The 19791-nt window shown below is 50.8% G+C and overlaps 1 protein-coding gene across 1 annotated transcript in view; it reads right to left on the reverse strand.

The window, feature by feature from the left end:
• Positions 1-19791, reverse strand: part of IGSF3 (immunoglobulin superfamily member 3) — a 94008-nt gene that overhangs the window by 23939 nt on the left and 50278 nt on the right. The window contains exons 3-6 of the mRNA XM_071433745.1: positions 9609-10019; positions 8388-8777; positions 6303-6704; positions 2409-2813 (exon numbers count right to left, since the gene is read on the reverse strand). Of these exons, the coding sequence (XP_071289846.1) occupies positions 2409-2813; positions 6303-6704; positions 8388-8777; positions 9609-10019 (1608 nt within the window). The remainder of the gene's footprint in view (positions 1-2408; positions 2814-6302; positions 6705-8387; positions 8778-9608; positions 10020-19791) is intronic.

Here is a 19791-nt window from a genome sequence, read left to right on the forward strand (position 1 = left end):
AGTGTTACTGCTCCAGTAAAGAACAACAGGCAGCCAGAGCATGGTTTAACTGAGCTGCCTGCCACCCTGAGCTGTGACACACAGGCTCTTCCTGAAGCTGTTATCAAGGATTTCTCTTCCCCTCTCTGTCTCACACACAGATATGCATGCATGGGGCTGTGAAGAAGCATGTTACTCCAGGGACCACATCCATTCAACACTGCTTCCTAAGGAAGTAAGCTAAAATGATGAACATCACCAACTCGACCTTGCAAGCAGTAAAACATGTATTACAAGGCAGCATAATCAAGATAAATGGAGAAGATTAACCTGGAGATGAGGGCAAGGGAGAGAGAGGGAAGAAAAATGATGGAGGGCTCATGAGGTGGCTCGAGCTCACAGCATCCCCTGAGTTGTCTAAAGACAGGGTTGGGGAAGGTGGAGGAAGTATGAAGAGGGCTACTGATGGGAAAAACATAAAGCCCAACCAGCAGAGACCCTAGGAAGGAGTCCTTCTGCACAGGAACACAAAAGGAGAACTCACAGACAGCAAGGACCTGAGCCAACAGTCTTGAAGGTGTTAAAAGCCTCACTCCAAACACCAGTTCCATCCCTAAGGCCAAGACAGCAATACAGCATTCAGCTCAGCAACAACCCACAGCTATCATGGCCACCCACATATGTTTGCACCTTTCATGCACAATAGGGACACCACCAAAATATCAGTGACAAGGCCTACAGAAGGCCCCTCACTCACTCCAGTGGCTGTACAGGGGACAGCACCTTGTAGGTTTTCTGACTGCCCCTGCCACGAGTGCCTGTTGCTAATCTGCTGCACATTCTGTGTGGGCACCCATGGCCATGGAGGCTTTCAGCCAAAAGGGATCAGTTTCTGGTGAGGATGAGTATTAGGCTCTTTGATCACCATCTGTTTTTGAAGGTGCCTCCAGCAGAATGAGAGATGCACCCAGTTATTAGAGCAGAGCTGCAGCACCCCACCTATGGGAACACATCTCTCTCTTTGATCCTGTTTGCCCCATTCTTCTCCTCTCTTCTCCAAGTCTGCCCTGATAAATGGAGTTGGCAATCTGAAAACCACCTCTGTCTCACAGGAACACTCCAGACACTGGACTGAGCTCAGGCACCTCACTTCCCAGAAGAAAACCCCAGGAACAGCATACAAGAGGCAAAGAGAGGACCCACTTCCCCGGAGATCGATACAGGAGCTCCAACATAATCACAACTATGATTGATTAAAAGAGCTGAGCCAGCTACAAGTGAGAAACATCACTCACTGCCAGAAGAGCAGGTCTAACTCAGGGGAGACTGTGGCAGTCATATTTGCTTTCTGAAAAATCCCTTGGCCCAGGATTTGCTCCTGGGAAGCTGAGAAGCCTCAGAGAAAAAGGAAAACAAATTCTTATCTCATTTGCTTCTCCTGTGTTGTGCTCACATGTAGAATGTGTTTGGAGATTGATTATCAACAGGTGGCTGTTTCACTGGTTTCATGTAATTGTTTTGACTCAATGGCCAATCAGGGTCAAGCTGTGTCAAGGCTCTGGAAAAAGTCACGAGTTTTTCATTATTATCTTGTTAGCCTTCTGTAAGTATCCTTTCAGTATTCTTTGGTATAGTTTAGTATACTATTCTTTAATATAATGAGTATCAAAAAAAATAAATTAGCCTTCTAAGAACATGGAGGCAGATTCATCATTCCTTCCTGCCACGGGGCACCCCACAAATACAACAGGAGATCCCCGCAGCACCAGCACATACCCTGTCAGAACCCAGGAAATTCCTCTGGCTGCTCTGGAGGACTTGAGCCTCTGTGAGGGGGCTTGGAGACCTTGGCATGGAGTCAAAACCACCTGTGCCTTCGATTTTAGCCATTGGAGAAAACAATTACCAACCTTATATGAGGATTCACAATCCATGAAAGTTTAAGTAGAATGATAGTTTGTTACAAGATAGGAAAAGTAGAATTTTGAGTTTTTAGAATGGGGGTTCAGAAGCCAAAATGGAGGGATTTGGGCTTGCCTCGTCCTTCTTCTTCTTAGGTTCCATCTACAGGGTGATGGTGGCAATTTTGGATTGGTTTAGAGTAGAAACACACTGTCTAACATAGGTGATAGGTATTGGAAAATTATTGTAAATAATGCACATGTAGTTTTTAGTATAAAAAGTTAACACCATGAGAGCAGCCAGTGTGCCTCAACCCGACCTGCCAGACAGACCTCGGCGGGTCAGAGAAAGAATGTTATAGATAACAGCAAATAAACAACCTTGAAAACCAGAACAGAAGAATCCTGATTTCTTCAGCTGCTGGGCTGGGAAAAGAGACTCTCTAACAGATCTCGGGGTCATCCTGACCACAGAGACTCAGAGAATACCCCATCCCCCCAGCCCCTCCACGCCCCCTTGGCGCTCACCTGGCCGCAGGACCCTGATTTCCAGCAGGTTGGAGGTCCTGTCCGCCAGCCTGGTCCAGCTGCTGTTGTAGTTCTTCCTCCAGAGCTCGGCCACGCACTGGTACTTGCCGGCCTCGGTGTCGCTGGCCCTGCTGATGCTCAGGCGCACGTTGTTGCTGGACTCGGCCTTCTCGATGGCGGTGCGCGTGCGGAAGGCCGCGGCCCTGTCGCCCCACTGGACCCCGCCGTCGCGCGTGAAGGTGACCAGGTCGTGGAACTCGGTGCTGCCCGCTGGCTGGAAGCGCCACGTCACCGACACCGGCACCCAGGACGGGTAGTGGGGCTTGATGATGCACTGCAGGTCGAAGGACTCGTTGTAGGTCACGCCCGGGGTGCGGGAGATGGCGGTGACGGCAAATCCGGCCTCTGTGGGAAGAGAGGAGAGGGCTTTGAGACACACCTGCCCGAGGGGGCCCTGCTGTCAGCATGCAAAAGCCAGCGTGGTCATCCAGTGGTGTGATCAGCCACTCGAGCTGTGTCAGCTTCTCATTTGCTATGGCCAAGTGAGGTGAAAAGCAGAGGCAAAAACACATAAGTGGTGATGGCCTGAGCAGCAGTGACAGCCTGAGTGAGCACGGGCTGCAGCCACAGCAGGACTGCCCCTGATTTCTGCCCAGAGGAGTGAGCTCCCCTGAGACACAGCCTCTGCAGGCTGCCAAAACCCCGTATGGAAATGCAGCAGCACAATGGCAAAGGAGAGCACCTGGCAGAACAGCTACTCAGCAGCAGCCCCCTGTGATTCACATCCACCTCTTGGGCAGGGGGTCCCACCCTGTCCCCCAACCCAGGTCTGCATCTGGCTGCTGCAGCTGGAGGAAGAATGAGGAAAGCAAGATGTAGCAGCCTTCAAAACATGCATTGTAGAGGTGGCAATGGTTACAAAACCCCAGGATGGAGGCAAACTGAAAGAAAAGCTGGTTGCTCCTGTTCTTCACACAGCACAGCTTTTGCTCTCTTCCAGATCACAATTCCAGGACAGCTTATGCAGTTATTCTCACGTGTCTGCCACTCTGCAAGCTGGTCAATACACTTTGACTTGTTTACCCCCAGCACTCTGTTTGTTTAGAGGAGTTGAAATTAGCAGTCTATTAGTAATTAAAAAGTAACATTTTCCAGTTAGCCAGTCAGGCATACATATTCAGGCAGAGTATTTCCACTGCTCATTTGAACCAAGCTGCAGAGAGAAACATTTTCTCCTCTTGCAATCACTTCAGTGTGGCCAGCAGACTCAGCAGGGACCTCGTTTTCTTCTGCCAATGTCCCCAAGAAGCGCTCCCCTCCTCAGAGGCTCCATGGGGCGTCCCGCATGGGCTGACAGTTCCACCTCTCCCTGCAGTGCTGACCACCCCAGCTCTCAGCAGAGCTGCCACTTGCTTGAGGAGACCCCAGACAGTGCACAGTCAAAAAAGGAATATCTTCTGGATCAGCATGGAGCTTCAGCGTGCCACTGGCTCGAAAAGATGAGCCAGGAGCTCCCTGCTGCTGCAGGCAGACCAGGCACAGCATGGAGCCCACCAAATCTGCTCACTTCCAGCAAATGCCTCTGCAACCCCACGGCGTCACCGTGCCGGAGCTCCAGGACGTGTAAATACTGAGAAAACAGGTCAATCTTCGGGATTAAAGCCTCTCACAGCATGTTCACTGATTACCCAGGAGGGCAGTGTGAGACCCAGGCTGCCTCCCCTGCAGAGCTGTTGCATCTCAGCCCCACACAAGCCCTCACCTTCAGACCCCACAGCAGCCCTCCGGCCCCAGTAAGTGTGTTAGCAGGCCCAGCTCAGAGAAACCCTGAGCCAGAGAAGGCCCTGGAAAGCCAACTTAATTTCACCAACACCAGGTGACTTCATCAAGTTTACTCTCCAGTTGGCCTGGGCAAGGAAGCTTCATGAAGTCATGCAGAAGCCAGGCGTGTTTCTCAGGTCTTCATCAACGTGGTCATGGCACTTAAATTAACAAACAAAAGCCCTTCTTCTTTTGGGACTTGGTACAAACAGCATAAAAGTGGATTGATTTTCTGTAAAACCTCCCTACAAAAATACACCACTCCCTCAAGCCCTCCTTCTGTGGCCAGACTGGGACTTAAGTCTGTGCCATGCACTCAAGAGCCTCAGAAGTTCAGGAACATCTGGTCTCTTCTGCCAGCACATCTCTCTCTTCTGGCTGCTGCTTCTGAGCCACCCTGTGGTTAGATCTGTGGGCTTGAACATCATCAGTTAAAGAGTTTCTTACCCCAGCAGGCTAGCAAACAATGAGACCTTAACTTGAAATGTGTCACTAAATTTACTGCATTTTTTTTAGAACAGCAGTTTCTGAAGCCATAAACCTCTTTTGCTTTTTTCTTAGTACCCTGAATTTGAGTTTCTCAGGACATTTCAAAAACATGAAGCTGAAGAAAAAAACCAAAACAACCAGATTCAGCAGCAAAACAATACTCAATAGTTTCTCTACTATATTTTTGAGGTACTTCAGCTTTGCTAGTTAAAGAGACCTAGGAATTTCTTAAGCCTAGGCAGAATATGCTCAACAGCCAATGACTGAGGAGCAGAGGAGGTGAAACAACCTTTCCATCACATCTTCTGGAACTGCTGTGCACTTCTGAGCATCTTAAAATTTAACAAGAGTAGAAGTGACACATTTTAAAATCTTAGTGCTCAATCTCAAGACTTTTACAAATGGCAGAGTAAAGGGAAGGGCTGACACTTGGGACTTGTAGCAGGACAAATGCTGCTGACCTCATGAGGAAGACACCATTGAAATTAGATGAGAATCTTGCTTTAGTTCTTTTCAAAAGAACATCCCTACCTGCTTTTGGAAGCTATACAGAAAAGATTTCTAACTCCAGACAAAACAGCCTCTGAAAGGAGGTCAAGAGTAAAGGAGAGGAAAGGAGGAAAAAAGCAAGATTTTCATCAGAATACAATATGACTTTGAAGTCTGGTCTCACACACATCTTGTCAAAGCTTAAGATTAATACTTCAGAGTACCAGTAAGAGCCACACAATCCCCACCCTCCTGCCAAAATTCCCATCTCAACCTTTCAATAGAGCTCCCTGACTGTCCTAGCCTTGGCATTCTGAAAATCAGTGGCCTCACAGAAGCAGTCATCCCTTCTTCAGCCTTCTGCAGATCCCTTTTGGAACCAGCCCAAGGGGACCAAAGTAACTCACAATCCATGCACGCTGTCAATGCCCTCTCCTAAACTGATGTGGTTTCACTGTGTTGGAACAGAGGAGCCCCTTGGCAGAGCAGAGTACCAGCTGCAGTGATCCCAGGTACTGGTTTACTTTGGTCATGACAACATGGTGGTTCTGGGCCAGCAGCTCAGTGCCTCCCTGCAGAGACATCAAGGTCCATTCCTGACTCACGCTTTCTGCCAAGAGATGCTCATCATTTCTGCTTTTTGGGCCAACAGATGTCCAGCATTCTGCACTCCTGATCTGGTGTGGTAAGTTTTACCCAGGGCAGGCAAGGAGGCTTCAATGTCCATGGGCTGCCATTGGAGCACCACCACTGCACTGACCAAGACTCAGCTCCAGTACTGGCAGGACACATCATGGCACTGGCAGCCTCTCTCCTCTGAAGGACACTGGAAGCCCTATCCATCTCCTCAGCCATTCCCTGCTCTGCTCCTGCCACAGCCGCCCCTCAGACTTTGCCCCCACACGCAAGGGCACATGCAGGCGTTTTGCACCAACCTACGAGGAGCTGTGGGCAGGCTGCTGGGTGCCTCCATTTTGCTGGCAAGCACAGGCGGGAGCGCTGAGAACGCTCAGTGATCTGCAGGTGACCTCCTGGGGGACGGCCAGGCACATGGGGGACCGTGGCCCCAGGGCCCCCCACGCCTCAAGTACTCACCCAGAGCAGTGATGGACACCGGGGTGCTCGTGTGCCGCTCCCCAACCATCTGCCACTCCCCATCCAGCGTCCGCGTCCACTCGGCCACCCGGCACTCATAGTGGCCCTCGTCCGCCTTGACGCTGTTGAAGATCTCCAGGGTGAAGGAGCCGGGCCGCACCTGCTCCACCTGGATGCCCCCGTAGCTGCTGCGCTCCGCGTAGGCGGGGCCGGGGTGCAGGGTGCCCTCCCGGTCCAGACGCACGATTTCGCTGCGCCGGTTCAGCTTGTCCACCAGCTGCCAGGCGACCGACAGGCGGCTCTGGGGCCCCAAGCCCGAGCGCACGTTGCAGCCAAAGCGCAGGCTCTCTCCCTCCAAGACATTGGTGGCGTTGTTGATTATCTCCAAGGAGATGCTGGTCTCTAAGGAGAGAAACGCACACACACAGGGGAGATGATACACACTCGCCACTGCTCGGGCTGCAAGAAGGACGCTGCTGGCCAGAGACGCTTTCCACCAGGTGCAGGAGACTGCCCACGCGTTTGGGTCCAGGCACGTCTTAACCTCACGCGTGACCACATCCAAAAACAGCTGGTGGGCAGCGAGCTGCTCCTGGTGACTTGCACACTCAAGGCAGGTGTAGGCCAAAGCTGGGAGAAATCTCTGCCTAGGGCTCAGGAGACATTGCCGTGTCTTCTGGTCACAGGTCCGGGATGGGATCTCGGCAAAACTTGAGGGAATTTCTGTTGCTACAATATGCACTGCGTGCCAACTGGCTCTGCCAAAAAAAAAAAGCTTCCAGTGCCCTGTGGCTTTTTCAATTCACGTCATCCTGACCACCATCTTGCCACATCCATTCCTACCAACAACTTTTGGGAGAAGCTCTCCCAAAACTCCCACTTATAGGTAGCTATCACTGTTTGGTAATGTTCAACAAAAAATCTGGTATCTTGAGCTTCCCAGAGGTGTAAGGCTTTGTGGCTGGGTTTTTCAGAGATACAGAGTGCTGGTTACTCCTGCTGCCTTGCATCACAGTTATGGACACTTAGCACCTTAAAAAAATCATCACGTTTGTTCCTACAGCTGGTGATTTATCAAAGGCAAGAATCAAATCTGTCTGAAAGGCGGCTGGGTCTAGAAACAATACATTTTGGAAATTTGTCCAGTGCAAGATTTCTAGCTAGACTGATTTTAAAAGCCAAACAAATGAGACCAAGTATTGGTAGGACAGAAAAGAAATAGAATTTTTTTTGGAGAAATGAGGAGGGGAAAAAAAAGCTAGAGGAAAGGGCTGCATTTCCCTACAAATCTCAGTGATAGGAGGCCAGTAAAGCACAAAATCCTCTTGCAGCTACCCTCTGCATGTTCCAAGCCCACTGCCACTTCACTGGTAGCCTGGGAAACCCACGCAAGGTTCACCATGCCATGGCCACCAGAGTTTCAGAGAGCAAAACAAGGAATGAGTCAGTGGAATCTCTCCTCTCAACCTGTTATTTCTGTATTCACCATGTTTATCTCACAGATATAAAAGACATTCAAGGCAAGCCTCCAGTTGTTTTCACCAGAGCTGGCTGACACACAGTGACCAGGATGGAGCTCCATGCTGAAGAGCACTGCGGCTCAAGGAGCACACCTGGTTTCTTCCAGTACAGCTGTCTTGCAAGACAGCTGAATCACCATCACATAACAGCCTGCAGGAACCTGGCGGCTCCTAGGATAAAGCAAGGCCAAGCTGGCCTCCCCACTATGCCTGCTGAGTACTTTACAGAGCACCCAGCTCCCCACAGAGCAAGGCCAGGAGCAGATGTGAGGAGCAAGTCAGAGGCTGTCACGTACCTTCAGCTCAAGAACGGAACTGCCAGCTTGGTGTCATTACAAGGTGGGAGCATGATTCCCCACCTATGTACCTGACACACACCCCTCTTTTTCATCCCCTTCCCAACAACAGAAATACATCTTGCCAGTAGGGATTCCAAGCCCGAACAGCATGTGAACTCTCATCCTCCCTCTCCTGTACTGCTGTGGTCTGGGCACATCACATCTTTCCCAGCTACCTGCCCAGTACAGCAATGCCCTCAGGAGGGGATGGGCACGCCCCTACTTACTGAGTGGCATGACAGTGATGGGGATGTTCTTTGGCCTCTTGCTCTCCTTGTCGATGAAGTCTCCCGTCACGGTCTTCTCCCGCTCGGTCACGCGGCAGTTGTACTTGCCGCTGTCCTCCAGGCGCAGCCGGTAGATCTTCAGCACGAAAACATTGTCACTTTCTTTGGCCACCTTGAGCTGGCCCAGGGCCTCGCGCTGAGCAAACTCGTTGTTGAGCACCGGCACGGCGTTGGGCCCCAGGCTGGCGATGAGGGAGCTGTTGAAGGCCCAGGAGATGGAGAAGTAGCGGTCGGGGATGTTCTGCGCCTCCAGGATGCAGCGGAACTCCACCGGCTCGCCCACGATGTACATCCGCTTCTCCGTCTCCAGCCGCACGCTGAACTCCTTGTCTGGGGAGAGAGACTCGTGTCAGGATGGCAAAGCCCACCAGGACAGCCAGCACACCTCATGTCAGGTGTTCACAACTTGCTACTCCCCGCATAGACAATAACCCTCAGACAAGCACATTCAGAGGTAAAAAGGTTAAGGACTTGTTTTTGCTGTGGGAGACCAGATGGGCTGTGCTGCCAGAGAGGCATCTTCTTGCCCATCAAGCAAAGAGCAAGCAAAGGCTTCCTCAGTCACATCCCTGTCCTCCACGTAGCAGCTCTGGAGCATCCAGTACCACTGTGGAATATGACCTGGAGTCATACTCCCATCCTGCTCAGCCAGAGTCAAAAGGCAGAACTTTTGGGGATATCCCAGAGGAACAAAGAGCTCAGCCAGGGTCTTTAGATCCTTAGCAGGAACCTGTGCTGGGGGCTAGGAGAAGAATTTTGACTTGTAAATGGACCTTGTGAGATACAAAAGCACTTGCTGAAATGTTTAGTTTTATTCCCTGCTGTATCACTCTTACCTCCTAACTTACCAAAATCCTCACTGTCTGTGCTAGCACCAAGTGCTTAAGAAGTATGTTTTAGCTTCTGTGCCAGCCCCAGATCCTTGACCACATCAGGAGACAGGTGTCACCCAAGCTCCCTTGCTGCCCTTTGCTGGCACTTCCCTTGGCTGCAGGCAGTGCCTGGGCCCTCCTTTGCCCTGTTTCACCCTGCCAGCAGCCCCCCACGTGGGGCACGTGGCAAAGCAGGGAGCCAAACCCCAGCCACCTAACACAGCACAGCCCCATTTTCCATCTCCTCCCACTGCCCAGCCCAGGGAGAAGAGGCAGAGGAGACACTGACCGGTGGCTTGCACGTTGACGATGGCGCCCTGGGAGCGCTTGCGGGTCATGGCGTACCAAGAATCGTCCGGGTCCTGGATCCACTCCGCTGCCTCGCAGTAAAACTCGCCCTGGTCTGAGGGGTGCAGGTTGTAGATGGTGAGCTTGGAGGTGGTCTCCCCAACTTTGTCCAAGCGCACGTCCCCCGTGGCCTGTCGCTGGGCGTAGGCGCTGCCGGCCCGCAGCACGAAGTCGCGGCTGAGGGAGATGATCTCGACGGGCGCCTCACTGCCGCGCTGCCGGTACCACGCGATGGAGACGTGGCTGTGCTGGGCTGTGCTCTTGGACACCTCGCACTTCAGCTCCAGGGAGTCGTGCTCCACCTTGTTCAGCGTCTGTGGGATTGCTGTCACCCGCAGCGAGTCCGGGATCACTGCAGCAGAGCAGGACACAAACAGCCCAGAGTTAGCAACACCAAAATGCTCAGGGCAAAGGCCAAACACCTTAAGAGAGCTGGGGGAGAAGTTTCTTTTCACAGTTGCAATTAAACATTAAGAATTAGCAAGGCTGTGTTAACTCACATTTAGCCCCTAGGAAGAAGAGAACTGTCCCCAAAGTCCTTGGCTGGGAAAGACCATGACCTGCAGCACAAACTCCAAGTGTGGTGCTTAAATTCCTGCTCAGTGGGCCCCAGCAACTGAACAAGGTTTTCCACCACGCTGCAGAGCAGCACAGTTTATTGCATCCATTTCCCATCAAGAAGGCATTTTGTCACAAGGAGCCTCTCCTCCATCATGTGCCCCCCCAGCACGTTCTGTGACCCCTCTCTTGCCCACATCCTTCAGCCACTCCTCAGCCCTGGCATGGTCTTCACCCCTCCTCAGTCACTGGTGGGACCAAGCCAAACATACTCAGTTCCTTTAATCTTCCCTTATTAAAAAGTCAGGAGATCCAATTCCCTTCTCCATAGTTTATATTGTTTCCTCTTTTAATGACCCCCTCAGGCCAAAGGAAGTGGCTTCTGCATTCAGAGGAAACTGGCTCCTCTAAGGGCAGCAATACAATTGCATCCTGACCAGAGCTCACTCCCAGGACACAGCCACCTCAAGGCACTCGGTAGTAAAACTGCTGGCTACTTTTCCACTTGATTAACTAGAGGAAAGGAAGTATAGCTGCTAAAATCAGGATGAAAACAAAAAACTGCAGCCCTCCGACCTTGCTTAGATTTAGAGAGAGGCTTTACCACCAGAAGATGAGACTTTTTAATAAAGAAGCCTTTCTAGAGTTTGCTGTCTCAAGGAACATCATGTGGAAAGAAGAATGTAAACCTTCTCCCCAGCTCTGCAGGCAAGGTAGTGTTAGTGAGCCTGCTAATGCCCACGGTTTTGCCACATACCAGTGGAATATAATTAACATATCTCAGTTTGGTTTCATTGACAGCTCTGGATGGTTTGACAAAATTAGCTGAGCTGCCAGAAGCTGCATCTGTTTCATTCAGGCACTGTTACAGAGAGCAATGAGCTGCAGTGAAGACAACCACTGGGATTATTTATGGCAGAAAAGTCAAAATCAGAAGAGGGCAAAGAAAAAAAGGAACAAGCTGGGAGTAAATGAGAGGGAAATCTTCCCACATCCAGTCCTGATGGGAACATTTCCTTTTACTAGACGTTCACCACCCAAGTCACTGCCTGCCATGAACAGTACCTTGTAAGGCTGCTCACATGGCAGGTCATTGTCCCTGTCACCACCACGTCTTCGACTTCCTCCCTTCCCCTCATCTCTCTCACTGGAACCCCCATCCCCTGCTCAGTGGCAATACTTTCTGGCCAGGACCCTTCTTCCTTCACCTTTCCCCTTATCCCTGCCTCCCAAACAGTGGTGACAGCAACAACTAACCTTGCCAGTTCACTGCACAAGCTTTAAACTTCTCATTTCAAACCTTACTGAATAATTTTCACACATGCACAGCTCCTTTCTCTTTGCCCTCCAGCCATGGGCTCTTACAACTTCTCCTATGTTATTTAAATAAATTAAGCCTCATCATCATCTTGCTGGAGTGGCTTTCCTGAGGAGATGCTTTGAACGCAGAGCCTCTGTGCAACAGCTCAAGGGGTGAAAGCAGGTACCTGTGAAGGAAATGTGCCTGTCCTCTCTCCCCTGGTCTGAGAGCCCTGCGTACCCCACCAGTTCCCTGTGTGCCCCCCAGCCCTGCTCAGCAGCACAGCTGCTCTCTGGGTAAGCACAGGGAGCTGCTGACCCCAGGAGCCTGTCTGGCTTTGCAGGACAAGCCAGGTCATGCTCCAAGAGGGGACAGGCACTTGGCCTGCCAGACGTGGAGCTGCCTACTTCCCAGCAGTAATACAATGGGAAGCCTGTCTGAAGGCTGGGTCTCAGGTAAGCACTTGCCACACCATTCCCTGAGCAGCTTGGAGGGTAGCACAGACATCATTTTTTCCAGCTGGAACCATGACTTCATATTTCCAGGTCATAACCCAGCTGGAGGGTTAGCATCCTTTATCCCACATAGGCAAGTTTTTGCAAAGTGCACTCCTGGAGAAAAGTCAGGAGGTGTCAGCGTGTGGTTAACGCTGTAATTTAACTGTGGTAACACCTGACACATTGTGCTGCATTCCTCCTGCTACTTTACTTAAAAAAGCCAACCAAGATCCTCCTGGTTAGAGGAACTGGTAAGACCTTTTGGGTCACACACAGCCTTCAGGCTGTTGTCTTATGTCAGCATGGCAGGGACAGATATTCAGTCACTGCCACCTTCCTAACCAGGAGGACTTGACACTTGTTTGATAAATAAAAGCCCAGTTTTCCAAGGATCAGATGATCAGGGAGGAACAAGGCAGAGCCCTGAGGTGGCTGGGACAGGGGAGAGGCTCTGTGCTTCACACCATCACTCTCATTCTTGGCCAGTGATGCACAAACAGCTGTTTTATTTACACTGTAAGATGTGCCTCGGTGCTGCGTTCAGTGAGGGGGGAAGATGGCAGGAGAAGAGAAAATGCAATTCCCAAGGGACAGACCCCACTGGCCTCACCAACAAGGGGTAACTGAGAGGGGACCTCATCAATGTATGCAAGTGTCTGAAGGGCAGGGGCCAAGGTGGTGCTGAGCAGTAGGAGGAGAGAAACATGAGGAAACACTTCATTGCTGTGAGGATGACAATAGCACTGAAACAGGCTGCCCAGAGAGGCTGTGCAGGCTCCTTCTCTGAAGACACTCAAAAGCCTTCTGAACACAATCCTGAGTAATGTGTTTGGGGCACGATGCTCAAGCAGGGAGATTGTACGAGGTAACCTTCAGTGGTCCCTACCAATCTCACCCATTCTGTGCCTCCATGTGACTAGAGAGCTACAGGCAAGGCTTAGCCCATCAGGCTGGAGCAGACTAGGGCAGCAAGTCACAGAGAAAAAAGGGAACACCAGGAAGGTGCTCACCAGGGCAGGACAGAGCATGCAGGATGTGCCTTCTTGGAAGAGAAGCTCCTCCCAAGCCAATCACCCTGCTCAGGTGGCACAGACATCATTTTGCAAATCAGGACACGAGTGAGTCTCAGCACAGAGCTCACCTGGGAGCTGCCAGCCACCCACACTCATCCTGCAGCCACCTGCCACAGGAAGCACCAGGGCTTCTGGGGACACTCTGCAAGCTGAGCTCCACTAGAAAGCAAGGACAAGCTTAGATGAGAGTCACCTCCTGTATCAAAGGGAGCAGAGCCACACCTGAATCAGAGCCAAGTGGGATGCTGCAGGACACATCATTTTGCTCTTTCTTTCTCACCCAGCTCCTGCCTGTTTCTCTTCTCTTCTCCTCTCAATGTGCCATCCAGGCAGCCTTCCCTGCACTTCCCCCAGCATCCAGCCTTGCTTCCTCCTTGTTCCCAAACACAAGTCCATCCCTGCAGCTGCCATGACTCTCTGCAAGTGTCAGTAGAACTCCCTTCTCTCCTGCATCAAGGTTAGGTTTGGCAGCAAGCAGCTGGACAAGGAGAGGAGTGACTGAAAAGCAATTCCTGGCAGCAAATTCACTGTGCTGTCATCCCTCACTAAGTCACAGCTGACAGCTTTGAGCTTGTACTTACAACACTTAAGAGCAGGGAATACAGCATTTCCTATGAGTCCCCAGGCCACAGGTCACTGCAGAGGGTGCTGGATGGGCTGCTGAGCACAGGGTGCTCACAACCACCACCACCTTTTGAAAGCTCCTGAAATACTAAATATAAATATTTCCACTAGAGGGTGTCAGGGACTCAGCCAGGGAGAGTCCCAGGAGGAGGAGCTCAGAACTGCTCCCCACTGGCCAGGGCAGCCCTCCTCAGGCAGCCTGCACACCCAGCTCCAGTCAAACCCACCTCAAATGCACACACCTCAGTAACACACCATCAACGAGAACTCAGTCAGCTAATTATGGCTAATTTCAGGACAAGGAGCTGGCTTACAGCCTCCCAGAAAACAGGTAGGGAGCAGAGACTGGAGTTCCCAGGTGTGCACACCTCAACACACTTTTCTCCAAGCCCCAGGACAGGCTCCAGGCTTCCAGCAGCTCCCAGTGCCATGCTGAACTCTGCCCACACACACAAGGATGATCCAGGTGTCTCAATTTTCCCCAGGCTGGCTCTGGTTCATCCTTGGGTCTCCAAAACCCCAAACATCTCCAGAGGATAGGTTGTGAAAGCTTTTATGAGCCAACACAAAGCAGAGATCTACCAATGTTTTCTCTACTCCCAGGCAAGGCAGCAAACCTGGCTGAGACTCCCTTTCCTTGCTAAGAGATGCAGGAGGAGCATCAGGCTGGGGAAACAATGCTGTGAAAATCACTTAGCACCACAGCAGCCTTACACTTCAGGCACTTCAGGGGTAAAACAACTTAGATGGCCTACCCAGTACAGCTGGACCATCTCAGGGCCACTGCAGAACAAGCAAAACCCAGCAACCTCTTCTTCCCTTGGATTTCCTTATAGTTTTTACCCACTGATAAACTTTAGAGACACTCTAGGTGCCACCCTGTGCCCCCAGCTGCCTGCTTCATGCCACCTGGACAGAGCTAAACTTACCAAGTATCAGGTGTCAACTATTTAGGAAGAACAAATACATGTATTCCCCACCCTTAAGAAGCTGTTTCTGGCAAAGAAATACAACCTGGATTTTGCAGGGAATTAGTGCAAAAGATGTTTCCATCTGCCCCACAACATCTTGTGCCCCACAGGGATCACAGCTCAGCACCAACAAACCTTCCACAGCCCTCCAGCTGTGTGTGCAAGACAGAAACAAGATGCTCAAGCAATCCAGAGCTACCCTGGTGAAGCCAGAGGTGAGCACTGGGAGGCACCTGAATGGCAATGAGGGTGAGAATATGAGGAACAGGAACACAGCACTTTGTTATTAGACTCTGCAAAATCTGCTAACCCTACTGTGACCAGCCATGCCACCCCAGGGAAGGAGGGAGGGTCTGCCACCAGAGACACAGGAGCAGCTGAAGGGCCCTGTTTTCTCCTCCCTGGCAGCTCTCAGGGATCCACATTCCTCACATCCCTCCCCCACAGCACTATTGATTCCTATTCCATCCAAGATCCAGGTACGTGTGCAGGCGTGCAGTGGGAGGGAGGGGGTGCTGCTCAGGCAGGAGCAGTGTCTAGATTAGCAGTGTGATCCTCTGGAGCCCTCCTGCCTGGCAATTAGCTGTACATGCTGATCCATACCTGCTGCAGAAGCAGGCACTCCTCTCTGTCAGTCAGGGGCACGTGCAGTGCCTTCAGCAGGGAGCAAACACACACCCTGGCACACTGCAGAACTGATGAAGACCCTCAATGTCACCTTTGCAAGGGGGAAAAAAAAATCTGAGCTGATCATGCCACTGGTAGCATCTCTTCAGCTTGTTTTATTTTTAAGTACCAGCTAGAAACTCTCAGATGGCTGCAGGCAGAGGAAAGCTGCGTTTCTGTTGTTGCTGCTTCTAAGTTCCCTCCACTGCCCAAGGTCCTACCTGAGGATCAGAATTTGAGAAGTAAAACCTACCACCCCAAGAGGTATTTTCACTGTGACTGAGGGTGCAGGGTCTCTGTGCAGAACCTTCACTCTTCTCTTCCTTGCCTACCAACATATAGCCACAGGCTCTGGCTACCACAGGGAAAAATAAGTATTAATAGTCTGGTTGGTTGGGGATTACTTTCCTTCAGCAAAGCCCCTTCTGCACTGAAGAATAAGGACAGTTAAAGGCAGATAAAATACTGGCAATTGTTTAACTAAACTAAAAAAGAAGTCATATACTTCTCTAAAATATCAAATTCCTTTCAAGGTCCTGCAAGATTCTTCAGGCTGCACTACTGCTGTGGCCTAAAGAAAAGCCATCAAAATACTCTTTTCATCTTTATGGAAGAATTTAGACCTCATTTTAAATGAGAAGTTTAACAAAGTCACTTTCAGTTGCAACTCAGTCCAGAAATGGATAGTGAAGCACTGAACTCGCTCTCACTCATATCACTGCAGCCTCACATGGTAAGAGCAGGAAAAAACAGAATAGAATAACCCATCCCCAGGTTGCATGCCTGCAGCTCTTTTAAAAGGGCAGTTTGCTACTGATTGAGCTGCTGGCAGAAGACAGGAGGGGAGCTGAAGAGTTAAGTGAGACAGCATGGCAGTTGTTTCACAGCAGCAGTAATAAATCCTCCGATTACAATGGTATCCTTGTTGGTACATTAACGACTGCCTGGAATGATTGTGCCAATAGAAAATGCATCTCCCAATGCGACTGGGTGAGTTCAAGCAGCAAGTGAGAAAGGGCAGAGGAAAAAAAACCAAACAGAAGTAACTAATGTAGGAGAAAGGGGAGAAGAGAATCCGACAGAAGATGCAAAAAGTGGAAATTAGGTCAGCTTTCCGACTCGGGGCCTGAACTTCTCTGTGCCTGTCGAGGGCTCCGCTTGTCACGTGTCCAGCATACCCATCTGTGGCTGTGCTCCCTCCCAGGCAGTGGCAGAGGGTCCCACTGCCCAACCTGCTCCATCTCTCCACAATGCCCCTTGCAAGAGGTGCTTCCTGCACATCTGAGCTCTGTGAGACCCCTCAGACGTCATGGACAGAAGCATCACACCCACCGCAGGCCCATGGGACAGCAGTGCTCTCCTGCAGCTTCCCCAGCCCCACACAAACCCACAGGGGCTGGCAGCAGGTACTCCAGGACCCCCTCAGAAACCCCCTCCCTGTGCACCCAGGGCACACGTGCAAGGGGAGCAGACGTGCTCAGCCCCAGTTCTGGCTTGTCCTTGATGGACCTGGGAGAGTTGAAGCTTTCTGAACTTCCCACAAGTGCTTCAGCTGCAGGAAAAAGGACACCTGCCCACCCCTTTTCCCTTAGGCTTTACTCTGGGGCTCCAGCTCCACCAGCACAGCACTGTTCAGATCATTTCTTTGAGTGGAATGTTGTTTCCTCCTTTGGAGGAATGATGTTCCTCCAAAAATGCTAGCCTCCTTCCCCTGACTGCTTTGGGTGCAGTGTGGCAGGTGCTGGGAGCACATCCACAGCCCCTGCCCTCAGCCAAAGCTGCTCTTGGGAACAGCAGAAGCCAGGCTCCTGCTAACAACCTCCTTCTCCTCTATCAACCCCTGTCCCAAAGCATCCCAAGGAGTATCTGGTTATTAGGACAGCTAATTTAGGTGGAAAAGTTCAAGCAACCTCATTAAAATTAAAAAGAAAAGAAAAGAAAAGAGGAGAAACCAGAAAGGGGTGGTAAAAGGACAAGGCGGCACCCAGCAGTGAGAGTCATCATTTGTTCATTAAGCAAAAATTATCTGGAGCATCAGTGGAATGAACCCCGATGACAGCAGCCCAAAGGGCAAAGACATTGAGGACAGAGAGGCAGCCAAGGAGTGCCATGAGCTGGGTGTGGGCACAGAACACAGGATTCATCCCTGCTGCCATCTCCCAGCCAGCTCAGGGAGGAAAACCTTTATAAACCTTTATTCCCTCACACATGCAGGCTTTTTTTTTTTTTGCAATCCTGCTCTGAGAGGTAGATGCGCTCTGCAGGGACTGTGCAAATCAGTCTGCAAGTAAAAAATAGCCTTGAGGAGGTGGCAGAGATGACACCCTAAAGGACATGGATGTTTGCTTCTCTGCAACAAGGGAACTTGTACTCGGTAAAAGGCTGGGTGTCCCTTCTTGATTACCCAGCACTTGGCAGGAGGTGGTTCCTGGCTGGGCTCTGTGGTCACAGAACCCCCAGACATGATCCAAGCACACTAAAGCTCTCCCAAAGGTAACACTCACACCCTGGCTCTGCTCTGGGTGACACTGGCCCTGGGACTTGTCCCTGCCCCAGCTGCTGTGCTCAGTGACACCTGGCCAGCCTGCCAGCCCAGTCCAGCCCCACCAAGCACCTCACAGACCCCTCCAAAACAGAGCCAGGGAGGGCAGCAGTGGGGGCTGCAGACCACCATGTGCCACACCAACCTCTGACCTGTGGAGGCAACAACCTCCAGCAGCAAGCCAAGGTGAGACAGACCACAAATCCCTCCTCTGCCTCCCTCCCTGCTCCACAATGCCACCTCTGTGAGGGTTTAGCTCTCCCACTGATCCTGAGCACCAGCAGCTACTGCAGCTTAAGGCAAGCCTAAGCCACTGCGAACACGAGAGCAGAGCGCATCAGCACGCAACTCTTCCACCCAGGGTTAAGCTGATGTGTTTTACTTAACAGCACTTGTGAGCTAAGAGCAGGGATGTGGGAATTTGCTGTGGCTTAAAGCAGCACAGGGCAACCTGCTAAGCCACAGCCTCCTGGAGCCTGCAGGACAGGCAGGGATAGCAGAAAAGGAGCAAACACGGAGCTGATGCAGCCCGGGCTCCTCTGAAGCTGTGCAGGCAACACCATCTTAATGTTTTACACCTCTGAAGCTGAAGTTAAGAAATGACAGAAATAGGAAGCTTAGAAAATCCTCTTTTCTCCAATTTTTTGAGAAGCCTGCTTTCATTCCACCTAGTGCACTCAGGCAGGCAATAGGACCAGCTGAACAAGGAGAGTCGTGTAGTATCATTTCAAAACACATCCCAGGCCACATTCCCCCCGGACTATAATGATGTTTGTGGTGCTTTATAGTCAGGTAAGCCACCCTTCTCAAAAATCAATTTTCAAGGAGGATTCATTCTCCTCTACCTCGGCTATACAAGCAACACCAGGAGATAAGAGTGCAAGAGCTGCTTTCAGAGATTAGTGCCCCTGCTTCAAGAGCTCGGCAGAGATCACACAGGAGGTCAAGGTGTGCACGTGAGAGCTGGTTTTCCTTCACGTATTCAATAATGAAGGTTTTGAGACCAGCAAGCACCTTTCTCCCCTCTGCCTTTGGGCACCTAACCTGTCCCTAGAGGTGCAAAGCCCACTATCACAACTTCCAGTATCCCCTTCTGTCCTACTCCTTAGGCTCAGCAGTGCTTTATTTTTGCCTCCAGGACAAGACAACACAGACCAAGGCACCCCTGGCAGATGGTTTTCGCAAGCAGAATCTGAGTCCATTCCCTCCAAAACCTACTCTTCTGCTGAACACACAAGAATGGAGCATTTCAACCCCCACAAGCAGCAAAGAAAGCACAGAATTACACAGGTTTTACTCTCTATTATTCCAGCTAAAATTCTTGTTCAGCCCAGGTCTGAGTCTCAAGTTCCCATGGAAAGACAAGGAGAGAACACTGGCATCCTGATGCACAGACAGGGAAGGACAGAATCACAATCCTTCACATGCAGATTACTGAGAAACATAGGATAGTTAATAGGTAGATGAGAAGAAGTTTTGAAACCTAAGACAAAAACCAAACCCATACAAACTAAGACGGTGGAAATCCTTTCCTCATCTATCAATCCTGTTTAAAGCATGGAAATTATTTGTGACCTATTATACAAACATACACCTTCACCAGACAATAACCATCTAGGAGCCACAAAGCCAGCATGAGCTGGAAGGATTTCTGGAAGCTGGAAGGAAGGGTGGTGGCTCTTTTGCGTATTTCCAAGCTACTTTCTTCCAACAAGGTTTTGGCAGGTCAGAACTGTTACTCTGAAGCTGGCACCCTCATAATGAATGAAAGGCACAGTCTGGCTCTTGCAGGATGGAGTCCAAGTTCCCCAGCCACAAAGAAAGACCACCTGCTCTTCTCCTTTACTAGAAACTGAGGAAAGCAGAATTAAGATGAAAAAAGCTAATTCAGCC

Source organism: Agelaius tricolor, unplaced genomic scaffold (assembly GCF_023055355.1).
Source record: "Agelaius tricolor isolate 1412-34295 unplaced genomic scaffold, bAgeTri1.0.p SCAF_9, whole genome shotgun sequence".
Taxonomy (NCBI): Eukaryota; Metazoa; Chordata; class Aves; order Passeriformes; family Icteridae; genus Agelaius; species Agelaius tricolor.